Source organism: Leiobunum rupestre, chromosome 4, assembly GCF_980474605.1.
Source record: "Leiobunum rupestre chromosome 4, qqLeiRupe1.1.hap1, whole genome shotgun sequence".
Classification (NCBI taxonomy): domain Eukaryota; kingdom Metazoa; phylum Arthropoda; class Arachnida; order Opiliones; family Sclerosomatidae; genus Leiobunum; species Leiobunum rupestre.
In genome coordinates, this window is record NC_143387.1 from 44,011,522 (window position 1) to 44,033,488 (window position 21,967).

The following is a 21,967-nucleotide window of genomic DNA, read 5'->3' on the forward strand; positions in this document are numbered from 1 at the left end:
ACCCTGCTATGGAGCCCGATTTTTCCGACTTCCAGCGCGAACTCAGTAAAAGCAAAGATAATCTAGACGCTACCGAGAAACGCCGTGATTTCGAATCTAGGGTACGTAGTTATATTATCTTTGCTTCTATGCACCCATAGAAATCTCATAGGTAACTAGAATGCTGCCGTGTAACTGGCAAATGGGCCAAACGCCGTGGCAGACGATAGCCAGATCTCAGCCAATCAGAGCTCAAAGAGTGGTTCTGCCAAGAATTTAATGTCACCAGAGAGAATGACGTCCCCTATCTCCCGCTATAGTAGCGGATCCAAGGAGGATTATTATCCTCCTTGGCGGAACCACTCTACGGCCTCTCATTGGCTGAAGGTTCAAGGCGAACTGGCGTCAAGCTCGGCCGTAGGCGGCAGCATTCTAGTTACCTATGAGATTTCTATGTATGCACCTGTTACTAGTTATTTTTTCCCAAATATTTTCAATTAAATACCTCCGAGTTAGTCAAATCTGTTTCATTTAATAAGGAAAACAAAAATTGCTTCAACACAGATTTTTTATAACAAATCCTTCGTTCCATCTCTGACATTCGCTGGATTTTGATGAATGTTTTTTGTAAGTTGTGTACGCTTGCTGTGGCTCAACGATATTGAGCCTCTGACCCAGAACTGATATATGTTCAAAATGAACAGTCTTTAAATACAACCAAGTGGTGTCATTATATTGTACATTTTAGAGTTTAAACCGGTGGCCATTAAAACCTTTGGCTCCTTCGGCCGCGAGGGTTTGGCGCTGATCCACGCCATAGGCCGTAGGATTCGTTCCGTCACTGGTGAACCGCGCTCCGTTTTATACTTGATCCAGCGCATCGCGACCGCCGTTCAACGCGGTAATGCCGCTTCGGTGTTGCACACCTTCCCGCCGGGTGCTTCCCTGGAAGACTATTGGGATATATATATAAAAAAAAATTAGAGTTGAAAGTCTGTAAATTGGGAAGTAAATTAAAAGTCGGAAAGGTTTTTTTTTTTTGCCAAAATAGGAATTACACTCCTTTGAATCAGAGCAGCTACAAGGAGCTGAGCAACATTTAAATTAATGAGCTCGGACATAACAAGAGAAGCCCATTTCAAAAATTATTCGAGCTTAGGTGGCGTAGCAGCGCTAGCTTTTCCAATGTAGCGCCTATGATCTAGCGTCTGCTACAGACCAGTCATAAGAACGTATTTTTTAAAAATTAACTAGTGTTGTTAATTTTCCTGAAAAATAAAATGCGGAAAAATTTCCGGAAAAGTATCATTATTTATAAAGTCAAATTTAAGAATAAGTTATAACGACTAAGGCCGCGTTCAGTGACGCTCAACGGAAGGGAAATTGTGAATAGGCGCTTAAATAAAACATATTCCCAGAAATTGCCAAGAAGTAATATTTCCGACAGCCAGGACTCATAAGTTATTATTTATATAGTGCTTGTTGAAATATTAGAAAGCTGGAAACTTTCTCGAACGTAACATCGGTTTTTTGCTAAGCCTTAAGCTGGTTAAAAGGAAACACTTGTTGCATACCGTACTGCAAAAGTAATGTTTAGTTCTAAAGGAATCAGTTTTCATCTTTTCCCAAAATATAATTTTATACGAAAAGAATTAACTCTGCCTCCACGAGAAGCTTTAAAATTCCCCGGTATTATAAAAATATTACATATAATTTTAATTATTTATACAATAAGAGGATGATAATAATAATAATATTATCTTCTTATACTTAGTTTTAGTAACATTATATAATTTACCTTAAAATATATTATCCAAAATTAACATTAGTACGTTCCTTATACACGTGAGCTGACGCGTTTCTTATCTGACGCAAAATTATCATGAGGGCAAAATCTAGTCTCTATTTGGCTTAAATATGACTTTTCGGCTAGCCAGTCTAACCGTTTAACCGACCGACCGGAAATAGCTCCTTCCCAGATGAATTTGGAAAGGGGAGTAGAAACCGAGTATCTTTTATTGAAGCGTCCATTACCCGTTGATCTCCGTTTGCAAACGTGACGTCAATCCCGGAAGTGAAAAAGGTCGTACAGTAGCGAATGCGCATTCAACGGTCCAACCGTTTGCTGTTACTTAACGCGACCTAAGAAAAATTATTAGCGTCTGCTTTAGCCGCTATATACCTATCAATAGGTTTCAATGGAGAACCAATTTAAGGGGGTGTAGCGATTGTTTTCAGTCGCGAATAGAATAAGTGCTTCAATGAAATCGTCAAGAAGTAATATATCCGAGAGCCAGGACCTGCAATGATACTGTTTATTTGGTGCTTGTTGAAATTATGGAAACTTTTCAACTGTAATCAGAACGTCGTGTTTTTGCTAAGCCTTAATATGTCAAAAAAGCTACCTGGTTATAAGGAAACACTTGTAGCATTAAAGGTGAAAAGTTTCCATTATTTCAACAAGCAATATATAAACAGTATCTTACAGGTCCTGGCTCTCGGAAAAACTACTTCTTGACGATTTCATTGAAGAGGTTTTATTTAAGCGCCTACTAAAACTGATTCATAAGCAGTTTAAGCACACGAAGCCGCGAGTTTGAAAAACGCCAGTTATTTATCGCCTAACTTTTTAGAAGAAATATTACGTAATAAAGATCGAAATTTATTGGATGATAATTTTACGAAACTAAGGAAATATCATGTTGCCATCTATATTATTAGGTATAGGAATGAAACTTAACAATTAAATTATTTATACGCAGTAAGAAGTCCCTGTATTAGTTAACAATTAACTGAACAAAAAACGTCGATTTTTGACGACTTCATTTCACTTAAGTTCTCGCAGTCTCACCACCATGCTTTTAGTTCTTATACGAACCTCGAACCTAGGTCCGAAACCAGATGGCGATGTAGTTGTTTTTAATCCTCTATATTATGAGTTTGATCATGGACAAACTACTACCTGTATGCTACTATGTTAACAGTTGAGTTACATTATAGAAGGGCATTGAAACATCAATTTTTATTTTCATATTTATAATTCTAAACTACACTATGTTACTGTAAAATTAAAGATAATTTTAATTGAAATTATACACAAGTATCGTACTAGCATTAGTCTATAATATTATTCCATGGTACTAGGTGTCGCAACATTTGTAAAAATCGATCAATTGGGCCTACCCGTCTAAGTCTTATCCCAAAAATTCCGCTCTAAGCCTACCCCATTTAACCTCGGCATCGCATTGGCCTTCCCCCTTGTAAAGCGTGGGTGGTGACCACCATTGCCTCGACCTCTAGGTTCGGGCGTGTCTCTTTAGCTTTCTAGACAATCTACTTTCACCATCGAAGCCCTTCTTCCGCCTCCAATTAGCATCTTTATTAACGTTCAACTCTCGAGAGCATGGCCTACTCTTCTTTGGACACGCAACTGCTCGACTTTCCAATAATCATGTTGTTTAACATTAAAATAATGACCCTGATTTTTTTAATAATTCCTATAAAAAAAGTCACGGTCTTCAAGAATTAATTATTTTTAACTAGATTCTAATAGATCCTTAAACGATAAATAATTTAATTTAATATTAAACTAAATAAAAGTTTCAATTTAGACATTTTTAAGCATAATACCAATACTCAGAAGTGGGTCGTGCCATTAGAGGGGACTGCAATATTTCGTACGTAGGCCTTGCCTAAAATAAGTATTATAAGCAAAAATAATCCTCGAAATCAGCCTCGTATCCGCCCTAAAGAAGAAGTGGTCAGGCAAGTTTTCCCGCCATTTTCCTCCCTTTTTTGTAAAAATAAACATTTACAACAGAAGGCAGCTGGTAGAAAATCTGCAACTTCCCGAGTTTCCAAAAGCAGGGTTCCTCCTGTGAGGGTAGTAGCTGTATTTCTTTTGTACTACTTCTACATTGAATCACACTCTATAGGGCGGGTTTCTCCAGGTCACGACTCCCCTATTTTGTTCCTCCCGAATTTTCAATAGCCTCATTTTTATTTTTCCCTTCCCGTAAGGGGGGCGGCAGTGTGGCGTCAGCGCGCGCAGAGTTCTTTGTGACCCGCCTAGTCAGTCACGCCTTCCCACGGCCAAAATGTGCATATCGTACGGTTCGTACGCTTCGTAGAGCTAAAACTCCGCGAATTGATTTCAACCACGAAAACTAGACTCAATATCGATTTTACTTATTCTTTCAAGAGGAATTTTATCGTTATTTACAAATTTTAAATTTAGGATATTACAGACGTAATCGAGTTATAATATCGTTTTTAAACTGGATAATTTTTATTTTAAACATCGATGAGAATATAATAGGAACTATATAATTCGGCGGAGGAATATTAGGTTTCGCACTCGAAAGAGAGGAAAGTAATCTGGAGAGCTTTACGCGGAATTTACAGACTCATAGGCTTACAATCTCGGTGATTATGGCCGCCGTTTAAGGATGATGTTCTCGAGGATGCGTAGCGAAAATGATCCGGAAATGTTCGGATCATTGATAGTCAACGGAGGATTTTGAAAGATATGCCCGCTAATACGTCACAGGTAAGTTTGATGGGCTTGATTTTGTTTCCGGGTACTCCCTCCTGCTTACGGGCGGACCTCAGTAGGTCTTTTCGAAAACAATATGGCGATGGGATGTTTCGTCTTGTTTCACACCCCTTCCTGGCATTGACCCCGCCTTTTCATAGGAGATCCAGCCGTCCCCGTTGGCACTCTTAGCCGCTACATGCAGTAAGATCGGTTCCCCAACGAACGAAGGAGCCGCCCAAGGATTATCAAGTGTCAAAGTTTTTGGACAAAATCAAATTATCCAGTCCAGTGACATCATTGCAGCCGCGGCCGCCGCAGCTTCCGCCGGTTCAGCTCACTACGTCCCCGTGCAATCGCAGACTGTGGGAGTGCTGAACCCGGACGGTACCGTGACCCCAGTCACGAGTGTTAGCCATCCCGCCGGTGGGCAGGCGGGTGGAGGAAATCAAACAGGTGGTGCAACCCTGAAGACCATCACAGTGCCTACCTCAGCCGCCCAAAATGTGAACGGTCAAGTTTACGCGACACAAACGGCGGGGGGGAATTTAACGTACAATGTTATACCGCAAATTCAGAATATACAAATCGACGGCCAAGAAGCTCTGTTCATACCATCATCATTCTCAGGTGGTGGTCAACAAACTATTCAAATTGGTGGAAACCAAACCATTTTTACTGGGCCTAATGGTCAAACATTCATCAGAGCAGCAACTGCCCAACAGGGAGCGAATGCTTCTCAATCTTCCGTCCAAGCGAATGGTCAAGCTGGGGGTACAGCGGTGGTTCAAAATATGGGAATTGGAAACAACATGACCTTTGCTCAGATTGGAGGGCAAAATGTGGCAATCCGTCAAGGAAATGTACTTCAAACTGTACAACTTCCTATGGGAGCAACCGCTGTTCAACAAACCATTCCAGTTCAAGTGCCCATATCTACTTCAAATGGCCAAACTATCTTCCAAACAATACATCTACCCGTGCAAACAATGCAGACTGTATCAGCAGGAAACATGCTTACATCAGGACAGATGACGGCTCAAGTGGTTTCACCTCAAATGCAAGGACAAGTTGCTCAGGTATAACTTTTTATATTGACTGTCAAGTATTCTGGCTTTTCTTCAAAATATACTAATTCTGATATTTGTAATTTTTCCTTGACCTGTTTATTTTCAATTATAATTTAAATATACCATTACTACTCCGCCTTTGGTTTTGTTAACTTCCCCTTTTTTGGTTACAAAGTTTGGTTCGGGTTTGTCTCTTCAGATGGCTACACAGAGTCAGCTTCAGCAATTACAAGTTGCTACTCCAATTCAAATGACACAAGCTGCTACTAGCCAACCTAATCAGTCTATGTCTCAAGGCTCTTCTACTTCCACGACCTGGACAACTACAACTGGGGCACAAGCTTCTACAACCACTCAAGCAGATTCCAACCAAGCTTCCACCGCTACGTTACTTGGCCAACCATTAACAGCAATGGCTAGTTTACAATTGCCCAATGGTCAAATAATTCAAGGACAAATTGGACAATTACTGGGTGCGGGATCTACATTTTGGCCTATGGGAGCAATAAATATGTCTCAACTCGGAGGTATGAGATCATCTAATATCATTCAGGTTCAAGGAATACCTAGCGGTTTACAAGGAATTCAGGTGATTGTCACATTCAATATAAAATTAAACTTTAAAGTTCACCAAGTTCTAATGCCTAGCTTTTTGTTTCTCAGTTATATTTCTTTGCTAGTTAAAGATTTTCGCTTGTTCAAATCAATACATGTGCCTTGAATGCTTAACTTAAAAATTTCTCAAAATTAATTTAATCTATACTCATAATAATTCCAACATTTTTATAACAGACATAAGCATATTTTCTTTAGAATTAATATTAATGTAAAAAATAGGGATGCACCGATATATCATCTATTCGTGGCCGATAAAATCAGCGGTAATAATGAACGATATTAACAAAGTTATCTATCATAGCAGTAGTGTGTATGATAAAATCATTATAAAAGACGGTTCAGTACAGTGTCATACCATTTTATTCTAATTTTTAAGCCGATATTGGCCGATACCGATATTAGAAAAATAGGCTGATATCCCTAGTAAAAATTCAATTTAGCAGATTAAATTTCAGTTTGAGTCACATAACAATTTTTTTTTATAACATTCATAGATTGATAGAGAGATTAGTTCTTACAATAAGGCATGCAGATAGAACGTGAAGAGCAGATAAATTTAAAAGAAATGATTTTATAATTATTTCATTATAAAACATTCAAGATGTTCAAGGGAGTATACATCCCCTTAAAGTAATTGTAAAAAAAATGTAACCTTTTTTATGCTTAGTATCCTAAGTAACTTAGCAATTTTAGTTAAATATTTATTTATTTACTTTTAATTTACATCTGCTCAATAAGCCTCAACAATAAGGACGTGCTTTTGTTTGAGCATCAATACATGCAAGTTAAGTTAGATACGCGAAGAAGTAACAAAATACAAATTTATTCCATGTTATTACGATTTTGAGGGGAATCTATATCACGCAAAAGGGAAGAAATTAGGGAAATGATAAATTGTAGCCACCTACTCAATTTATTGGCAAAATTATCATAATTTTGTCAAAGTAAATGTTACTTTTATTGTTCAAAGTGTTTTAATTTTCAATAAGCTTTGGCTTATGGCTCACTGGCGTAATTTTCAAAGGCACTTTTACGTGACACTTCGAAAGACTAGTAACAGCTTGCAGAGTGGTTTTCAGTACTTAGCCACATAATTATTTATTAAAAAAATTAGTATCTGCCCTATTTTAATTTCTGCTTCTTATGTTATGTTATGTATGATGGTTTTCATATGTATATTTATTATATTATATTATATTAAGTGAAAGCAGAAGTTTCTAATAACCCCCAAGGGAAATTATCCAACTCTTTATTTTGCCTTGTTAGAATGGCGTAATCCTATTTATGGTAACGTCTTATTTGACTGTAAAAATGTAGATCTAGTTGCCTGTTGTAGTATCTTAATTAGTTTTTTTATATCTATTCTCCTTGAATTGTTTATTGCACACGTTATGAGAAAACATAGTGCCATAAGTAACATAATAACTAAGTAAGACACTTCCTATTGCTTTAATGATAATTTTCTAACCGAACCTTTTTTCGGCACTGATACTCTCTTCAAGCTGTGACTTGGACTCATGACTTACCGTTTTGGATGACTACTTTTTGATAAAAATTTAAGCCTAATATCGGAGAGCACGTTCTGGAGTCGCGAGGGGCTTTGGCTTTGTTTTGAAGCCCGCATTTGAATCATGCGTGATAAAAAGAAACATGAGCTCGTGGCGCCGAGAAAAACATTTTATTTTTATCATTTTAGCCTAATATTCCGCCTATCTATCGGAAATCAGATGTTTCGGCTTAGCGGAAGTTTCGCATATTTTAGACACTAGAGGGCTCTGTGCTGAGAAAAAATCTTGATTACTCAATAACTATGAAAATCAGTTTGGTTGTAAATCTCGTTAATTGTCATCCTTATTGTTATTTTGTTACTTATGATAATGCCCATTTTGTTTTTGCTTTTTTTTCCAAAATCAAATCGCTAGATATATTTTTAAATAGAATTTTTCATATTTCAATTACAATTAACGCTTGTTAATTAGTGTCTCATTGATGGATGCTTTGCTTCTATCAGGTTGACAAAGTAAAATTAAATGTTAATTAAAGTTTCTTTGAATTTGAATTGTTACATAATACATAATGTGATTTAAATCAATGATTGGTTTTAAAAATCTCTATTTAAAACAACCAGCCCTGAGGATGTTATAAGGAAAATGTGTATTTAGATGTTTCATTTAAAAAGGGTTTACTGGCTAGTTTTGGATTTGTTAATTTGCCTTTAAAACCTATATCTTAAGTTTGGTCTATTAGATTTTGGTGATCCTTATAGTTTAAGCTACACTGAAACTATCTTTCAAGTATAATTTATTGTTTGGTATTCCTAGCTTCAAGGTGGTGCTCAAGCCCAACAAATTCTTCAGGGGCTTAATTTACCTCCTGGAGCGAGTATAATTGCAACAGGAGCAGTTCCCATGGCAACTGGTGCTGGACAACATGTTGCTCCACTAAGTCCCATGCAAGCAGTACAAACTATAAGCGGAACGCAATTAGTTGGTACGAAATAATATTTTTAATTTAATTTTAAATCCTCATTTCACACTTGGTGAAATCCAGATTATCATGCGCTATGACAATTATAGTATTTCCCGATGAGTTGTTTAGCAGAACTTTCTTTGAACCAAACCAAGCAACGGTTTTGCCATGGCAACGAAAAATGTTTTTGACAACATAAAATGGAAATTTTTCCTATTTAAGCCATATCGATTCATTTTCACCCATTTGGTTCAAATTGATCAAAATGTGATCAATTTTGATTTTTTTTTTGTAAATTTTATTACACTACTATAAAATGGAAGCTGCCCTAAGTTTGGGTCAATCATACACCACAAACAACTGCTTCCATTTAAGAGTGTAACTTGTTAATTAATTGGGGGTAAACTACCCCTTAGTAGTCAAAACATTTTCACCTAATGGTGAAATTAGAAATATGCGCTCTAAACAATATTTAAAAAAACGTATAATTATTTTTACAGTAAGTGTGTGTATCTCTGCTAAACAATATTTTGTTAGGCAATTCTTGCAGTTCTGAGTAGAGAAAAATCTGCTTTTGGGGCTAATTACCCTTTTTTGACTGAAATTTCTTATGTGAAGATTGTGGTGTTTTGCTTCTAACTTTGTGGGCCATTATTATACCAAGCCCTGAGGATTTACTTTTCTTGTCCACTTCTGAATGGCCCTGAATTTTTATACAGTTAAGGGAAGTCAATTTACAGAATTCTATGCTTGTTGCCAAGAAAATAATGTTAAAAGTGATATATTGGTTCTTGATTGCATTTTGAGCTAGAACAAAGTATTTAAGTATTTGATTTCAATAGAGAACTGGGTAAGGCTATGTACACTTGCATCTGCAGCGATCAATGTTTAAAAGCAATTTATCTTTGTGTAATGTCTGTCTTTGTGATATATAAAGTTAATTCTTTGGCATTAATTTTTAAATGATCTTAAAAAAGAATTATTTGGTGCAGCCCAGCAAATTCAACCAGATCTCAATGATCCTACAAAATGGCAAGTAGTGGCTCAAATAAATGCTGCCCTTGCTGCTGGTGCAACTGGAACTACGACTTCATCAGTCTCACATCCGTCCACTCCTCAACCTCAGTCTAATCAATCATCTCAGTCTACATCAACCGATTCTCAGTCACTTAATGCTACTGAAGTGACCATAACTCCAACTGTATCAAACAACAACGGAGGATCCAGTACTGGAGCAAGGAGAGTGAGACGAGTCGCTTGTACATGCCCATATTGTAGGGATGGAGAAGGAAAGTGAGTAAATACAAATTTATATAAAAAAATTGTAGATTTATAACTCTTATTTGGAATAAATAGGAGTTTTTTTAGGGCCTTAAAATAATTTTAGGGAGCTAACATTGGAAAAAAATTACCAAAAAGGGGGGGGGGGGTTAAAATAATGTATTCCTTTGGAAAAAATAATAAGATCTGCAGAGTGTCCCATTGATCTAGATTACATTAATGAATCATTGCAGACCAGTAGTAAGAAATTCATAGAACCCATGGAAATTATTGGCAAAATTGTTTAAAAAAATAGTATAACCAAAGCTACAAGTCTTGCATTATATATATATGTATGTATGTATGTATGTACAATCAAGATAACACCTTAATTTTAGGTTTAACTATAATTATTTGCATAAAGAAATGAATGCATTTCAATTTCCACCACATTTGGATATACCATAAGGGTCAATCCATGTCAAAATCACCCAAGGTCCCCACGCCACCCCATACGATTTTAGTGAAACTCACCAAATTTAATTCCCGCCTGTTTAGTAAGAAATACAAAATTTCAGCTCTGTATTCAATATAGCTCTAGAGATACGGGTTTTGAAATTTACCCCTGGACGCGGTCGAAATTTCAAACCTTTAAAAAATCCCATTTTTAACGAATTATATTTCAGGAATGGCTTTGCTCTCCACAATGATTTATTTTTATTTTGATAAAACAGTTGCTAGAGTCCAAAATAAAGGTGTCACAATTGAAAAAAAGTTAGTAATTTATTTTATAAAAATTTTCAAAGATGCTTGATAAATCACGGTTTTTGTTCGACAGATTTATTTAAACAATTTCCCAATTCTGAACAGTAGATATTATATTATTAGTTATGACTTGTAGTAGGTAAAAAAGAGTCGGGAAACACGAAAATAGAACTAAAATTTATTAATGACGTCATGGTGTGGAGATACGACACTTTAATTATTGGCTTTTTTTTGAAAATTGCAAAATCGAAGCGGTCTTTGGTTGCGATTTTGGGTTTGTGAGAAACAAAAATTGCAAAAAACTGTAATACCACTGGAAAGATAAGGGTTTCATATAAAACATATCAAAAATTCATTTTGTTTACAACTCCTTGATACTTTAAATAACTTCTCAAATAGCGGTAAAAATCTATATTTATGTGATAAGTGTCAGCCCTAGAACCGCTTTGGAAACAAGCTACTCAATTCGCAACTAAAATCAGGCACCCTCGTTACTGATTTGCTTTTGGTGAATGTGGCGTTCACGTAAATTACAGTTACTTTTAATTAGTATGTGCATAAGTTACATAATAAACATAAGAATGACACTGAGTGATATCGGTTAATGACAGTCTCTCACAAAGTGGTTGTGTATATAAGCAGCGTAACCTGAGGATTTGTAAAACGAAATTCGACACTGCCTATCCTTTTGTGGCAATATATATCAGCCAAAACATATTTAGATCTCAAATTCGAATATTCATAATTAACAATATAATATCTACTGTTCGGAATTGGGAAATTGTTTAAATAAATCTGTCGAACAAAAACCGTGATTTATCAAGCATCTTTGAAAATTTTTATAAAATAAATTACTAACTTTTTTTCAATTGTGACACCTTTATTTTGGACTCTAGCAACTGTTTTATCAAAATAAAAATAAATCATTGTGGAGAGCAAAGCCATTCCTGAAATATAATTCGTTAAAAATGGGATTTTTTAAAGGTTTGAAATTTCAACCGCGTCCAGCGGTAAATTTCAAAACCGTATCTCTAGAGCTATATTGAATACAGAACTGAAATTTTGTATTTCTTACTAAACAGGCGGCAATTAAATTTGGTGAGAAGTTTCACTAAAATTGGAGGGGGAAGCCTGGGGACCTTGGGTGATTTGACATGGATTGACCCATAAACAAGACATACAACTGACACAACCCTATCAAGTATCATTTAGGTATGATTATTTGGTGTGGGAAAAAAAATTTACAGCCGTGAAAGCCTTACGATGGTGTAACACACATTGGCAAATGAGTATAAAGACAGAAACACTGGAGTGGCTTTTCCACAAGTTTTTCTAATGTTGTAGGGAGATGGTAATTCGTCTGCATGAAGGAATCTATAACTAGGGATCGTACGGGGACCCCGACAGTCGGGGATCCCGGGGTTTTCATCCCCGTCCCCGATCGGGTCAGGGTGGGAAATCTTTGAGTCGGGGTTTTTAAAAAAAAGTTGGGGTTTATTTTTTCGAATAAAGAAATATTATCGTTTTCTAAATGTCGAGACTAATAAAAAAAACTGACGCAGACAGCTAGTGTTCATTGCGCCTGTTCAAAAAGGAGTCTGGGCAATACGTACATATTCAATTATTTACAATTTTACATTATTACATATTAATATTTACATTCAAAATTTAATTATTGTTAATAATTACAAATGCAAACTATCCCTGACCCCGACCCCGTCCCCGTTTTCCGGGGTTTTTATCTCCCCGACCCCGTCCCTGACTAAAATCTCTCCCCGTACGATCCCTATCTATAACGTAACTTGGAATGATCATCTGGTGTACCTTCTAGGCCATTTTGGAACATGGTGTCTAGGGGCTTATACCCAAGGCACAAAACCCTTGTGCTTGACTGCTTGTCTTAGAAAAATTTTACCTTAATTTAGCAATAAAAAAAAATTAAACCCAAATGCAACCTCTATTATTTTTTGGGGTGATTTAAACCAAGAAATTTAATGTATTTAGTCTGGAATTACTGGTATGTTTCTTTACGCAACTTCTATGTTGCTTTTTCGCTAGACGCGCCAGATAGATCTTGTTATCGTTCCACAAAAATAATTTTAGGTGTAACTTGACCTCAAAGATGAAAACCAAAATTCCACAAAGCTTAAAATTAATTTTTGTGTGGTGGATGAATTATGTAATTTCAGGTAGATACACCGCTTCTTATATGGTACCTTATAAAATTGATAGAACTACTTAATTTTCGATATGGCGTATCTCACGACTTTTTTCTTTTTGGGGACAGCGATGGGGAGATTTACTTACACAATCCAGTTTTGGAGCCCTTATTTCGCCATGCTGTCCACCGGAAAGCGTAGTTTACACAATCTGGCAATGAGAATCTTGCTTTTCGCATTTTGTCATCAACAGGGAGAAGTATTTATCTAATTACAGTCAATAGTAAAATGATAGTGATAGAATCGTAGATTATTCGCATACCATTAGGCAGTGCTTATATGTCAATGCCGGTGCATCAAACACTTTCTTTTTCACGTCCAATTTTAGGGACTGTGGTATATATACCCCAAATTACGGTATATAAACTTTCATATGTTTTCATCTTTGACGTTTTGCACAAAATATTAGTGGTTTAAAAATAAATCATTGTTCAAAAACTTTCCAGGTAAGCCTAATCAGAAAATGTACGTGTATATGAGTTTGCATGTGGGCTTTAAGTTTCTTATTTTTCACCCCTAGGGTTAGTGAAGCAAAAAAGAAGCAACACATTTGTCATGTTCCAGGATGTAACAAAGTTTATGGAAAGACATCCCACTTGAGAGCTCATTTAAGGTGGCATACAGGCGAACGGCCTTTTGTTTGTGATTGGCTTTACTGTGGTAAACGATTTACTCGATCTGATGAGCTTCAGCGGCATCGAAGAACACATACAGGTAAGAAAGTAAAAAATACCTATTGCATTTTAAATTAAACATTAGAGTCAAATCAAAATATTGTATATTAAAATCTTCTGCATTGGGGTATACATTTTATAAATTTATAGGAGAAAAGCGATTCCAGTGTGCAGAGTGCTTAAAAAGATTTATGCGATCCGATCATTTACAAAAACATTTAAAAACGCATCAAACTCGGAAGACATCCATTCATATGGGCCAACCAGGAGCTGTGGTTGGTGGTGTAAGTGTTAATATTGCTATGGCAGAGGTTGTAGCCTCTGCCGAAGAGGTTGATGATAACCCAGACGATTTTGGAGCTGATAGCTGCGACTTAGCCATGTCAGTTGATGAAACTGACCAAGATAATGACTTATCTATAAATGAATCTGGCCTGGATGGTAACCAAGGAATTAGTGCATGAAATTAACTTTGTTCATGAAGTGGAAAAATGGTTTAAATCTTTATCATTTATTTTTTATAAAAAAGTATTTCGTTTTGAATGTACTTAATATATCAAAAGGGCCATTAATTAGTTAAGTTAAGGGCCATTCACAACATCCAACTGTTTAATTTAACAAATCAGAGATGGATTGCTAAAATTAAATAAATTTTTATTCACGCAGGCTGTATAATTATGGAAACTTGTGTTAAAAGGTGACTGTGAATGGGCTATTACAAGTAAAGTTTTAATAAAAACATTTTATTTACTTACTCTCATCAGTGAATGTATTTATTAGGGAGAACCTTATTTAAAGTCAATAATCAGAGTAAATTTATATAAGACAATTTCTTTAATTGTCAGGTTGCATTTTTATACCAATGATCATTGGTAATCTTCTGTTTAACTAGTATATCTTTTGTTTATACTAAAACACGTGACTGGTGTTATGTTATCTGTCCAAAGTTTCAGAAATTGAATATTTTACTTACATTTTATTGGCTCCTACTATACAATACTATCTTGTCAGTGGTGGTTTTATTATTAAAATAACCTTATCTTTAGTGTTAACTACAGTGAAAGGAAAGTATGGTAACATCATTCACATTATCGTTAAACTATCTCAAACATTTTTTCATCAGTGTATATAATTTCTTATAGATAAGCCAGCCCGAGGTATTTGATATGTTACCGTACTTTTTATTTGGTTTACGACAATATCATATACAAAATATGAAAGAAAATATAATATTGAAAAAGTATTCCAGCGGAAATTTAAAAAAAACTTAAGTAGACCAAAATTATCTTAAATTTAAAAAGTAATTTTCAAGTGACTGTTCACTTGGGAATAAATTAAACTATTTTTCCACTTCATTAACAGAAAGAATATTTTTAATAGAAAAATATTGTAAAGGGCTTTTATAAAATAAATTTGTTTCGTGCCATGAAACAAAATCTTTAATACAAACTCATGTAAATATTCGGTATATATATATTTCTTATTTTTCACCAAAAAGTCTATACTAAAAATGTCAGGGTTTAAAGAGTGTATAAAAATTATTTTAATCTACTTAGTGCCTATTGGGAATATATATATAGAGCAGTGTTGACAATTTAAGATTTGGTTAAGTAATTCCATATATTTTCACTGGTAGAGTAAATAAAGGAAAACATGATTTTACTTATACAGTTTTGTTTCCCACTTCAGCACTACTTTTATATTTCTGGATCACATGTGTACATAAGAATTAAATAAATAAGCACAGAGCACATGTACTATAGCTGAGCAAAACCGAAGTATAAAAAAGAGTTGGTTACCTTGGTGTAGAAGAGCAAGACAGAAAATTTCTGAATGTTTCACTTAGTATTTAAAACTTATAAAAAATTGTTTGTAAAAAGTGTGTTGTAATTTTTATATTTTACATAGTCAAGTAAATTAATACAAGGTAGGTTTTAAGTGACACGTTTGCGAATTTGTGCAAAAATTTCCCACCATTGGAATCTGTATCAAGCCTGTATAGGCACATATTTTATTACAATGTCAAAGATTGATACATCTCTCATATCAGACGTATTACCAACTTCTAATGCAGTGTATTATTTTTGCATCAAGAAGAAAATTAAATTTAAAAGTTTGATTACTCACAATTGAGCTATACATACCCATTTAGTCATGACACTACTTAACGTATTAAACAAGGATATGAAAACTCTTCGGTGTTGCTCAGCTTTTGGAATGGAAAACAGAGAAAGGTTTCTAATATTGTTAAATAACCGTAAAAATATTGACAACACCATTTAAATCAATAGTAATGTATAAATTTTTCATTTGTTGAAATTTTTTCTTTGTTTAGCTAATTTTATATACGTTGTTCTTAAATTATAGTGAACAGATCACACATCCTGCTTTACATGTTATTCCCAAGAAAGATATTTGTAATGTTAATGCAAATAAAATGTATTTTCTAAAAGTTTTGATTTAGTTATTCTTAAAATTACAATTTTCTTACTGTGTGCACCTAAATAGCTCGGGAGGTTGCTGAAAGCCGCTTGATTTAAAATTTGCTTGTCATTTTCTATACAAGAATACCATAAAAAGAGACCTTGCTGGGGGCTATCCTTTATTCATGATTTTAACATCCATGAAATGTTTTGTTCATCAATTAATTTTGCATTAAATCCAATTTATAGCAGAAGTTAGGACATTTGACATAGCTTCTTGGGCAAAATTGAACTACAGCGGCCTCATGTAATTTTGCTTTTTTTTGGCGGAGAATGTAGCACTTGACGCTTAGATTACGAAACTATTTTTTTTAGGCCGCAAATGATAATTTTTTTAATGAACTTAATTTTAAAAAAGTAGTAATTATAGGGAATTACCGTTTTTTGTATTTTTTGGGGCGGAGAATGTAGCGCTTCACGCGTAGATTACGAAGTTATTTTTTTTGGGCCGCAAATGATAATTTTTTTAATTAACTTGATTTTAAAAAAAATAGTCAATTTAGGGGATTAGTAACGTTTTTCTAAAAAATAGTTCCGTCGTGTATCCATCGACAACTTTTCTGACGCGCCCCAGCCCCATTCCGAGCATTGACGGTGGGCCTTCTGTAATCGTACCTAGTGGCATCGTAATTAGTGAAATCGTATCAACTTTAATAGTAACTCCCCGTATTGGCGCCTGACGCACTTTGAGATTCCCCGTATTGGCGCCTGACGCACTTTGAGATTCCCCGTATTGGCGCCTGACGGCGCCGCGCACTCACTTCGCTCAAGCGCTGTGGGCGCGCGGTGCCTCCCCAACCCCATACTAAAAAAAGCGATGGGCCATCTATAACGCGACCTAGAGGACAGTACCAAGCCTTACGCATCAAGTATATACTTTTAATATCAACCTGAAATAAGCGTTTGTGGCCCAAAAATACAAAACACCTAGAAAATGAACAAAACCTGTAATTGATTTTATAAAGTACGGGAATATCACTTTGTGGCCCAAAAATACAAAACACCTAGAAAATGAACAAAAACTGTAATTGATTTTATATCGGGAATATCACGTGGAAATTATTAGGACACCGAAACTGTGGTGTCGGCCAACACACGACGGAAATAAGTACAACGAAACACGTGAAAATGCCCAAAAATTAGACATTTTTAAAATTACATTAAAAAATCAAATAATCATTTGCGACCGAAATAAAAAATACCCTCGTCATCTACGTGACAAGGTCTATCAGGCGCAACCAAAATTAATATAATATTCAATGAGGCCGCTGAAGTTCACTTCACCCGCTTCAGGATATCTTTTAAAGCCGGAATAGTAAGAAAAATAAGTGGTTTGAAATTAGCTGCCTATAAATACTGTGTTAGAGAAATTCTGTAGGTCTTGTTATAATTTTTAATTTTTTACATCAATTTAAAACAAAGATATCCCTTCTAAAGCTTTTAAATATAAATAAACTATAATTATGTGTGTTTATTGAGCTTCCTATTAGATTTACTGCTCTTCGAGTATGCTATACTTGTTGCCAAACTGCAATCTCAATTATAAAATGGAACATCAAATATATCTTTTTCTTTAAACATTACATTTATGAAACCATAGTGAAAAGTGCTATAGATGGAAATTTTATTTTATTGTGAGATGTCAAATATGAGGTTTTTCAGCTGAAGCTTTTACGCTGCAACTTGTAGGAAGATAATTTGTAACAGGTTAAGCCAAAAAGTAACAATCGTACTGTGTTTTCATTAAACAGTGTGCCATTAACTATATTTTCCTCTTTGAGTCGAAAAAAGGTGATTCAATTCTTTCGTGTTTATTATTCAAAATTTTTACATTAATATATTAAAAGATATAAAAACTACTAATTATTCATTTCCAACTTCCAGGGTTAGTGAAGCAAAAAAGAAACAACACATTTGTCATGTTCCAGGATGTAACAAAGTTTATGGAAAGACATCCCATTTGAGAGCTCATTTAAGGTGGCATACAGGTGAACGACCTTTTGAATGCAATTGGGTTTTCTGTGGAAAACGATTTACACGATCCGATGAGCTTCAGAGGCATCGACGAACACATACGGGTAAGAACTTCAAAATCTATTTATCACCATAAGTATAATAACATAGGTAGGACACTGAAACTCTGATTTCAACAAGAGCTTTTGGCATATATGTACAAACAAAAAATAGATCATTAGGATACTTTTGGGAAAATAAAAATTCCTGAGGGAACTTGAAAATTCCTGAATTGTTTTGGTTTTTAATTCCCCCCCTAAAAAAAATTATACATAGTCACTTAATATGTGCATGGTGAGGTCAGTAGAGGAATTTTAGGTAAAAAAAGCAAAGATTATGACAACCATAGCGACATTGCATCCAATTGCCTGTAGCCAGTCCCTTTAAAGGTTTCTCGTGCCATACTTCGTTGCTAGTATAGCATGCCCTAAAGATTTGTCTCTAGAGTCTGTTAAGATGTAAAATAACTAGCTGTTATTTGAACTTTATAGGAGAAAAGCGATTCTTGTGTGTAGAGTGCAAAAAAAGATTCATGCGGTCTGATCATTTATCAAAACATTTGAAAACTCATCAAACTAGGAAGACATCTGTTCATATGGGTCAACAAGGCGCTGTGGTTGGTGTTATGGGTGTTAATATTGCAATGGCAGAGGTTGTAGCCTCCGCCGAAGAAGTTGATGATAACCCAGATGATTTTGGAGCTGATAGCTGCGATTTAGCCATGTCAGTTGATGAAACTGATCAGGAAAATGACTTATCTATAAATGAATCTGGCCTGGATGATAATCAAGGAATTAATGCGTGAAATTAACTTTGTTTGTGGTGTGGAAAAATTGTTCAATTCTTTTTAATCTAATACCTTAGTTTTAAATCAAATCACATACCTATATCAAGTACATGGTACAAATCTAAATAATGGCTTTAAAAGTCGCTTGATGACTTAGGCCTAAGGTGGTGCCTTGGGTATTAGTCTAGCTGATTATTATTATAATAGATTCATTAACTGGTAATCTAATTTAATTTTACACTCTGAAATTTGATAATAGGTTTAATAGTGGAGGACCTTATTCAGTTGACAATTTAATCGGCTGAATTTTTCCAATTGCATATTTGTACACTAATATTGGTGCTTAAAAAAATGTTAAATATTTTAAATGCAAATATTAAACTTCCTTTAAATATATCTTAAATTACCAAAAAAATTGTTTCAAAAAGAAATATCTTTTCAATTTTAAATATCCAGATTAGCTAAACTATCAGGTACAAAGATCGGGATTAACCAAATAATTTGATAATAATACTTTAAAGCTAAACTATTAAAATAAATTACATCTAATGAAATGTATTTACTATGTCAAAGTATGAAGATAACATTGGTTAAGTAAATTGAAGGATGAAGACTTTTTCCACATCATTAACAGATAAATTTTATTGATAAATTAAATATTGTAAAGGGCTTTTATAAAGAGATGTGTTTAGAGCCATCAAATAAAAATTTCTAAGGGGGAAGGGTACCACGGCCTGTGCCTTACTGAATTCCAGTTCCAGTATCACACTTAATTTTGCATCAACACAAAAAATTCAGATTACACTTTCTTCAAATCTTTAACATATATTCAATAAACTAAAATTAAAGAAATGATCCTCCGACTATGCCAAAGATGGCACCACACAACACTAGGTGCTTTAATTAAATAGTGACATTTGCCTTTACAGTTAACATGTGACATGGTATTATTAATTATAAGTGGGAAAGCTCCTTAATTTTGTGTAATGTAATCTTCCTCTATGATGTAAAAAAGTCAACTTCCTGATCAAAAAGGAAGCTTATTCTTGAAATTAAAAATCATAAAACAGTTTTGACATAGCATTTTTTTTTAATATTTTGTGATAAAAGCTAAATCAAAGGTGTGAGACTTGAACAAGATAGCCCATTTTTGGTAGGCCAGGGAACCATTCTGCCTTAATAAGATTTGTGTAAATATTGGATATATATTTCTTATTTTTTACAAAAGATTTCCTAACAAAAATGACAAGGTTTAAAATGTATATCAATAATTATCTATGTATAAACATGGAATGCCTAACATGACAGTTAAGGGTTTTGAGAGCTAATTAATTAGTTTAAAAATAATGTTTATAGGCTTCATTGGCTTGTCTATGAAATGCAAATTTTTTTAAGAACACCTTGAAAATTTAAAGCAAAAGGTTTTCATGCTTTTTTGTATTACACCAAAAAGATAGAATATAGTTATAGTTGCAATAATTTTAATTTTACCAACCATATAAGAAGTTTAAGCTATTACTCTGGTAAATCTGAGAAGAAAATTAATCATAATTCTTTGGAAACATGCCTGTGCTACTATAATTAATGTTTAAAAAGTTGTACTATTAATATTTCAACTGTATAAATATATAACAATATTAATTTATGAAATAAAATTTGGCATTTAGCCTTGGTCATAATATATATACCTAATTTTTAATAAGAGACAACTTATGCAATAGCACTTAATTGTACATGCCCAAAATTTTACAGAATTCTGAACAAATTGAAAGAAAGTGGAAAAATTTGTGAGTTTCTAGATTTTGGCATGTCCTCCCATTGGTGCCATATCGGGTGAAGCACGGCCAACTTAGATATACTCGCGTACTCGCACATAGAGGCCAGCTAGCTTTATTTAGCGCCCATGTTAACGAGCGTATAAAAAATTTACGATTTACCTCGCTTATCGCCGCTTGGAGCGCTAGTAAGAGGGAATGCCTCTCCAATGCTATTCTATGGGGAAATATTTTTTAAAGTGGCTTACCTATTAAATAACTTTTTGTAATTTTCGCGTTGTTTTCCGAAGCTGAATTTTAAATATAATTAAAAGTGAGTTTCAAAGATTATTTTAAAACCAATTTCATAATTTTAGACCGGTTTGTTCACTCACAATCTTTTTCTAAAATCGGTACAAATTTTAAGGCGGAGAAATTCACCAGAAGAGAGTTAAGCCTTCTAAGGGGAGTCAAAAAATCCATGAATGTCGTCAACTTGCAGAAATCTTGGATTAATAATAACATATTATTATGAATCCAAGGCTATTCCGAACTGGAATTAAAAAAAACTTCTGTAAGTGTTGAAGTTGTTAATTTAAACTTGTTTAAATTTGTTTTAATAAGTCCCTTTGGTTTTTCAAATATCGCATCATTATTCGCGCTAAAATACAGATATTAGGCTTAACTCTCTTCTGGTGAATTTCTCCGCCTTAAAATTTGTACCGATTTTAGAAAAAGATTGTGAGTGAACAAACCGGCCTAAAATTATGAAATTGGTTTTAAAATAATCTTTGAAAATCACTTTTAATTATACTTAAAATTCAGCTTCGGAAAACAACGCGAAAATTACAAAACGTTATTTAAAAGGTAAGCCACTTTAAAAAATATTTCCCCATAGAATAGCATTGGAGAGGCATTCCCTCTTACTAGCGCTCCAAGCGGCGATAAGCGAGGTAAATCGTAAATTTTTTATACGCTAGTTAACATGGGCGCTAAATAAAGCTAGCTGGCCTCTATGTGCGAGTACGCGAGTATATCTAAGTTGGCCGTGGGTGAAGTTAACTACAGCCACGGCCCCCTGCACGCGCTCACGCTGCTCGCGACGATAGCGGCCCCGGCGATCGACTGAAAATTGCGAAAGTGAAATTAGTTAACTTTTTTCCTACATCGACCTTTGGCGCTGACGTAACAACTAAGAAATGGCTGGAGTATATGGCGAAAACGTTCCAATTTTTCGAGTTTCATTAATTATTACTAATTGTGTAATTTTAGGATTATAATTTCTTTCCGTAATCTTTAAATTACTTATTAATAAATAAGTAAAATACGTTTGGATATTTTT

The 21,967-nt window shown here is 34.5% G+C and overlaps 1 protein-coding gene across 1 annotated transcript; it reads left to right on the forward strand.

Annotated features, from left to right (window-relative positions):
- The first annotated feature begins 3,922 nt into the window (after positions 1 to 3,922).
- On the forward strand, positions 3,923 to 20,361 carry LOC149947929 (transcription factor Sp3-like). The gene is made up of 10 exons (XM_090170992.1): positions 3,923 to 4,528; positions 4,675 to 5,592; positions 5,783 to 6,172; positions 8,523 to 8,691; positions 9,663 to 9,963; positions 13,435 to 13,628; positions 13,739 to 14,046; positions 15,924 to 16,027; positions 17,956 to 18,149; positions 18,576 to 20,361. The coding sequence occupies exons 1-10, from the start codon at positions 4,508 to 4,510 to the stop codon at positions 18,887 to 18,889; spliced, it is 2,913 nt and encodes a 970-aa protein (XP_090027118.1). The 5' UTR covers positions 3,923 to 4,507; the 3' UTR covers positions 18,890 to 20,361.
- The last annotated feature ends 1,606 nt before the right edge of the window (positions 20,362 to 21,967 follow it).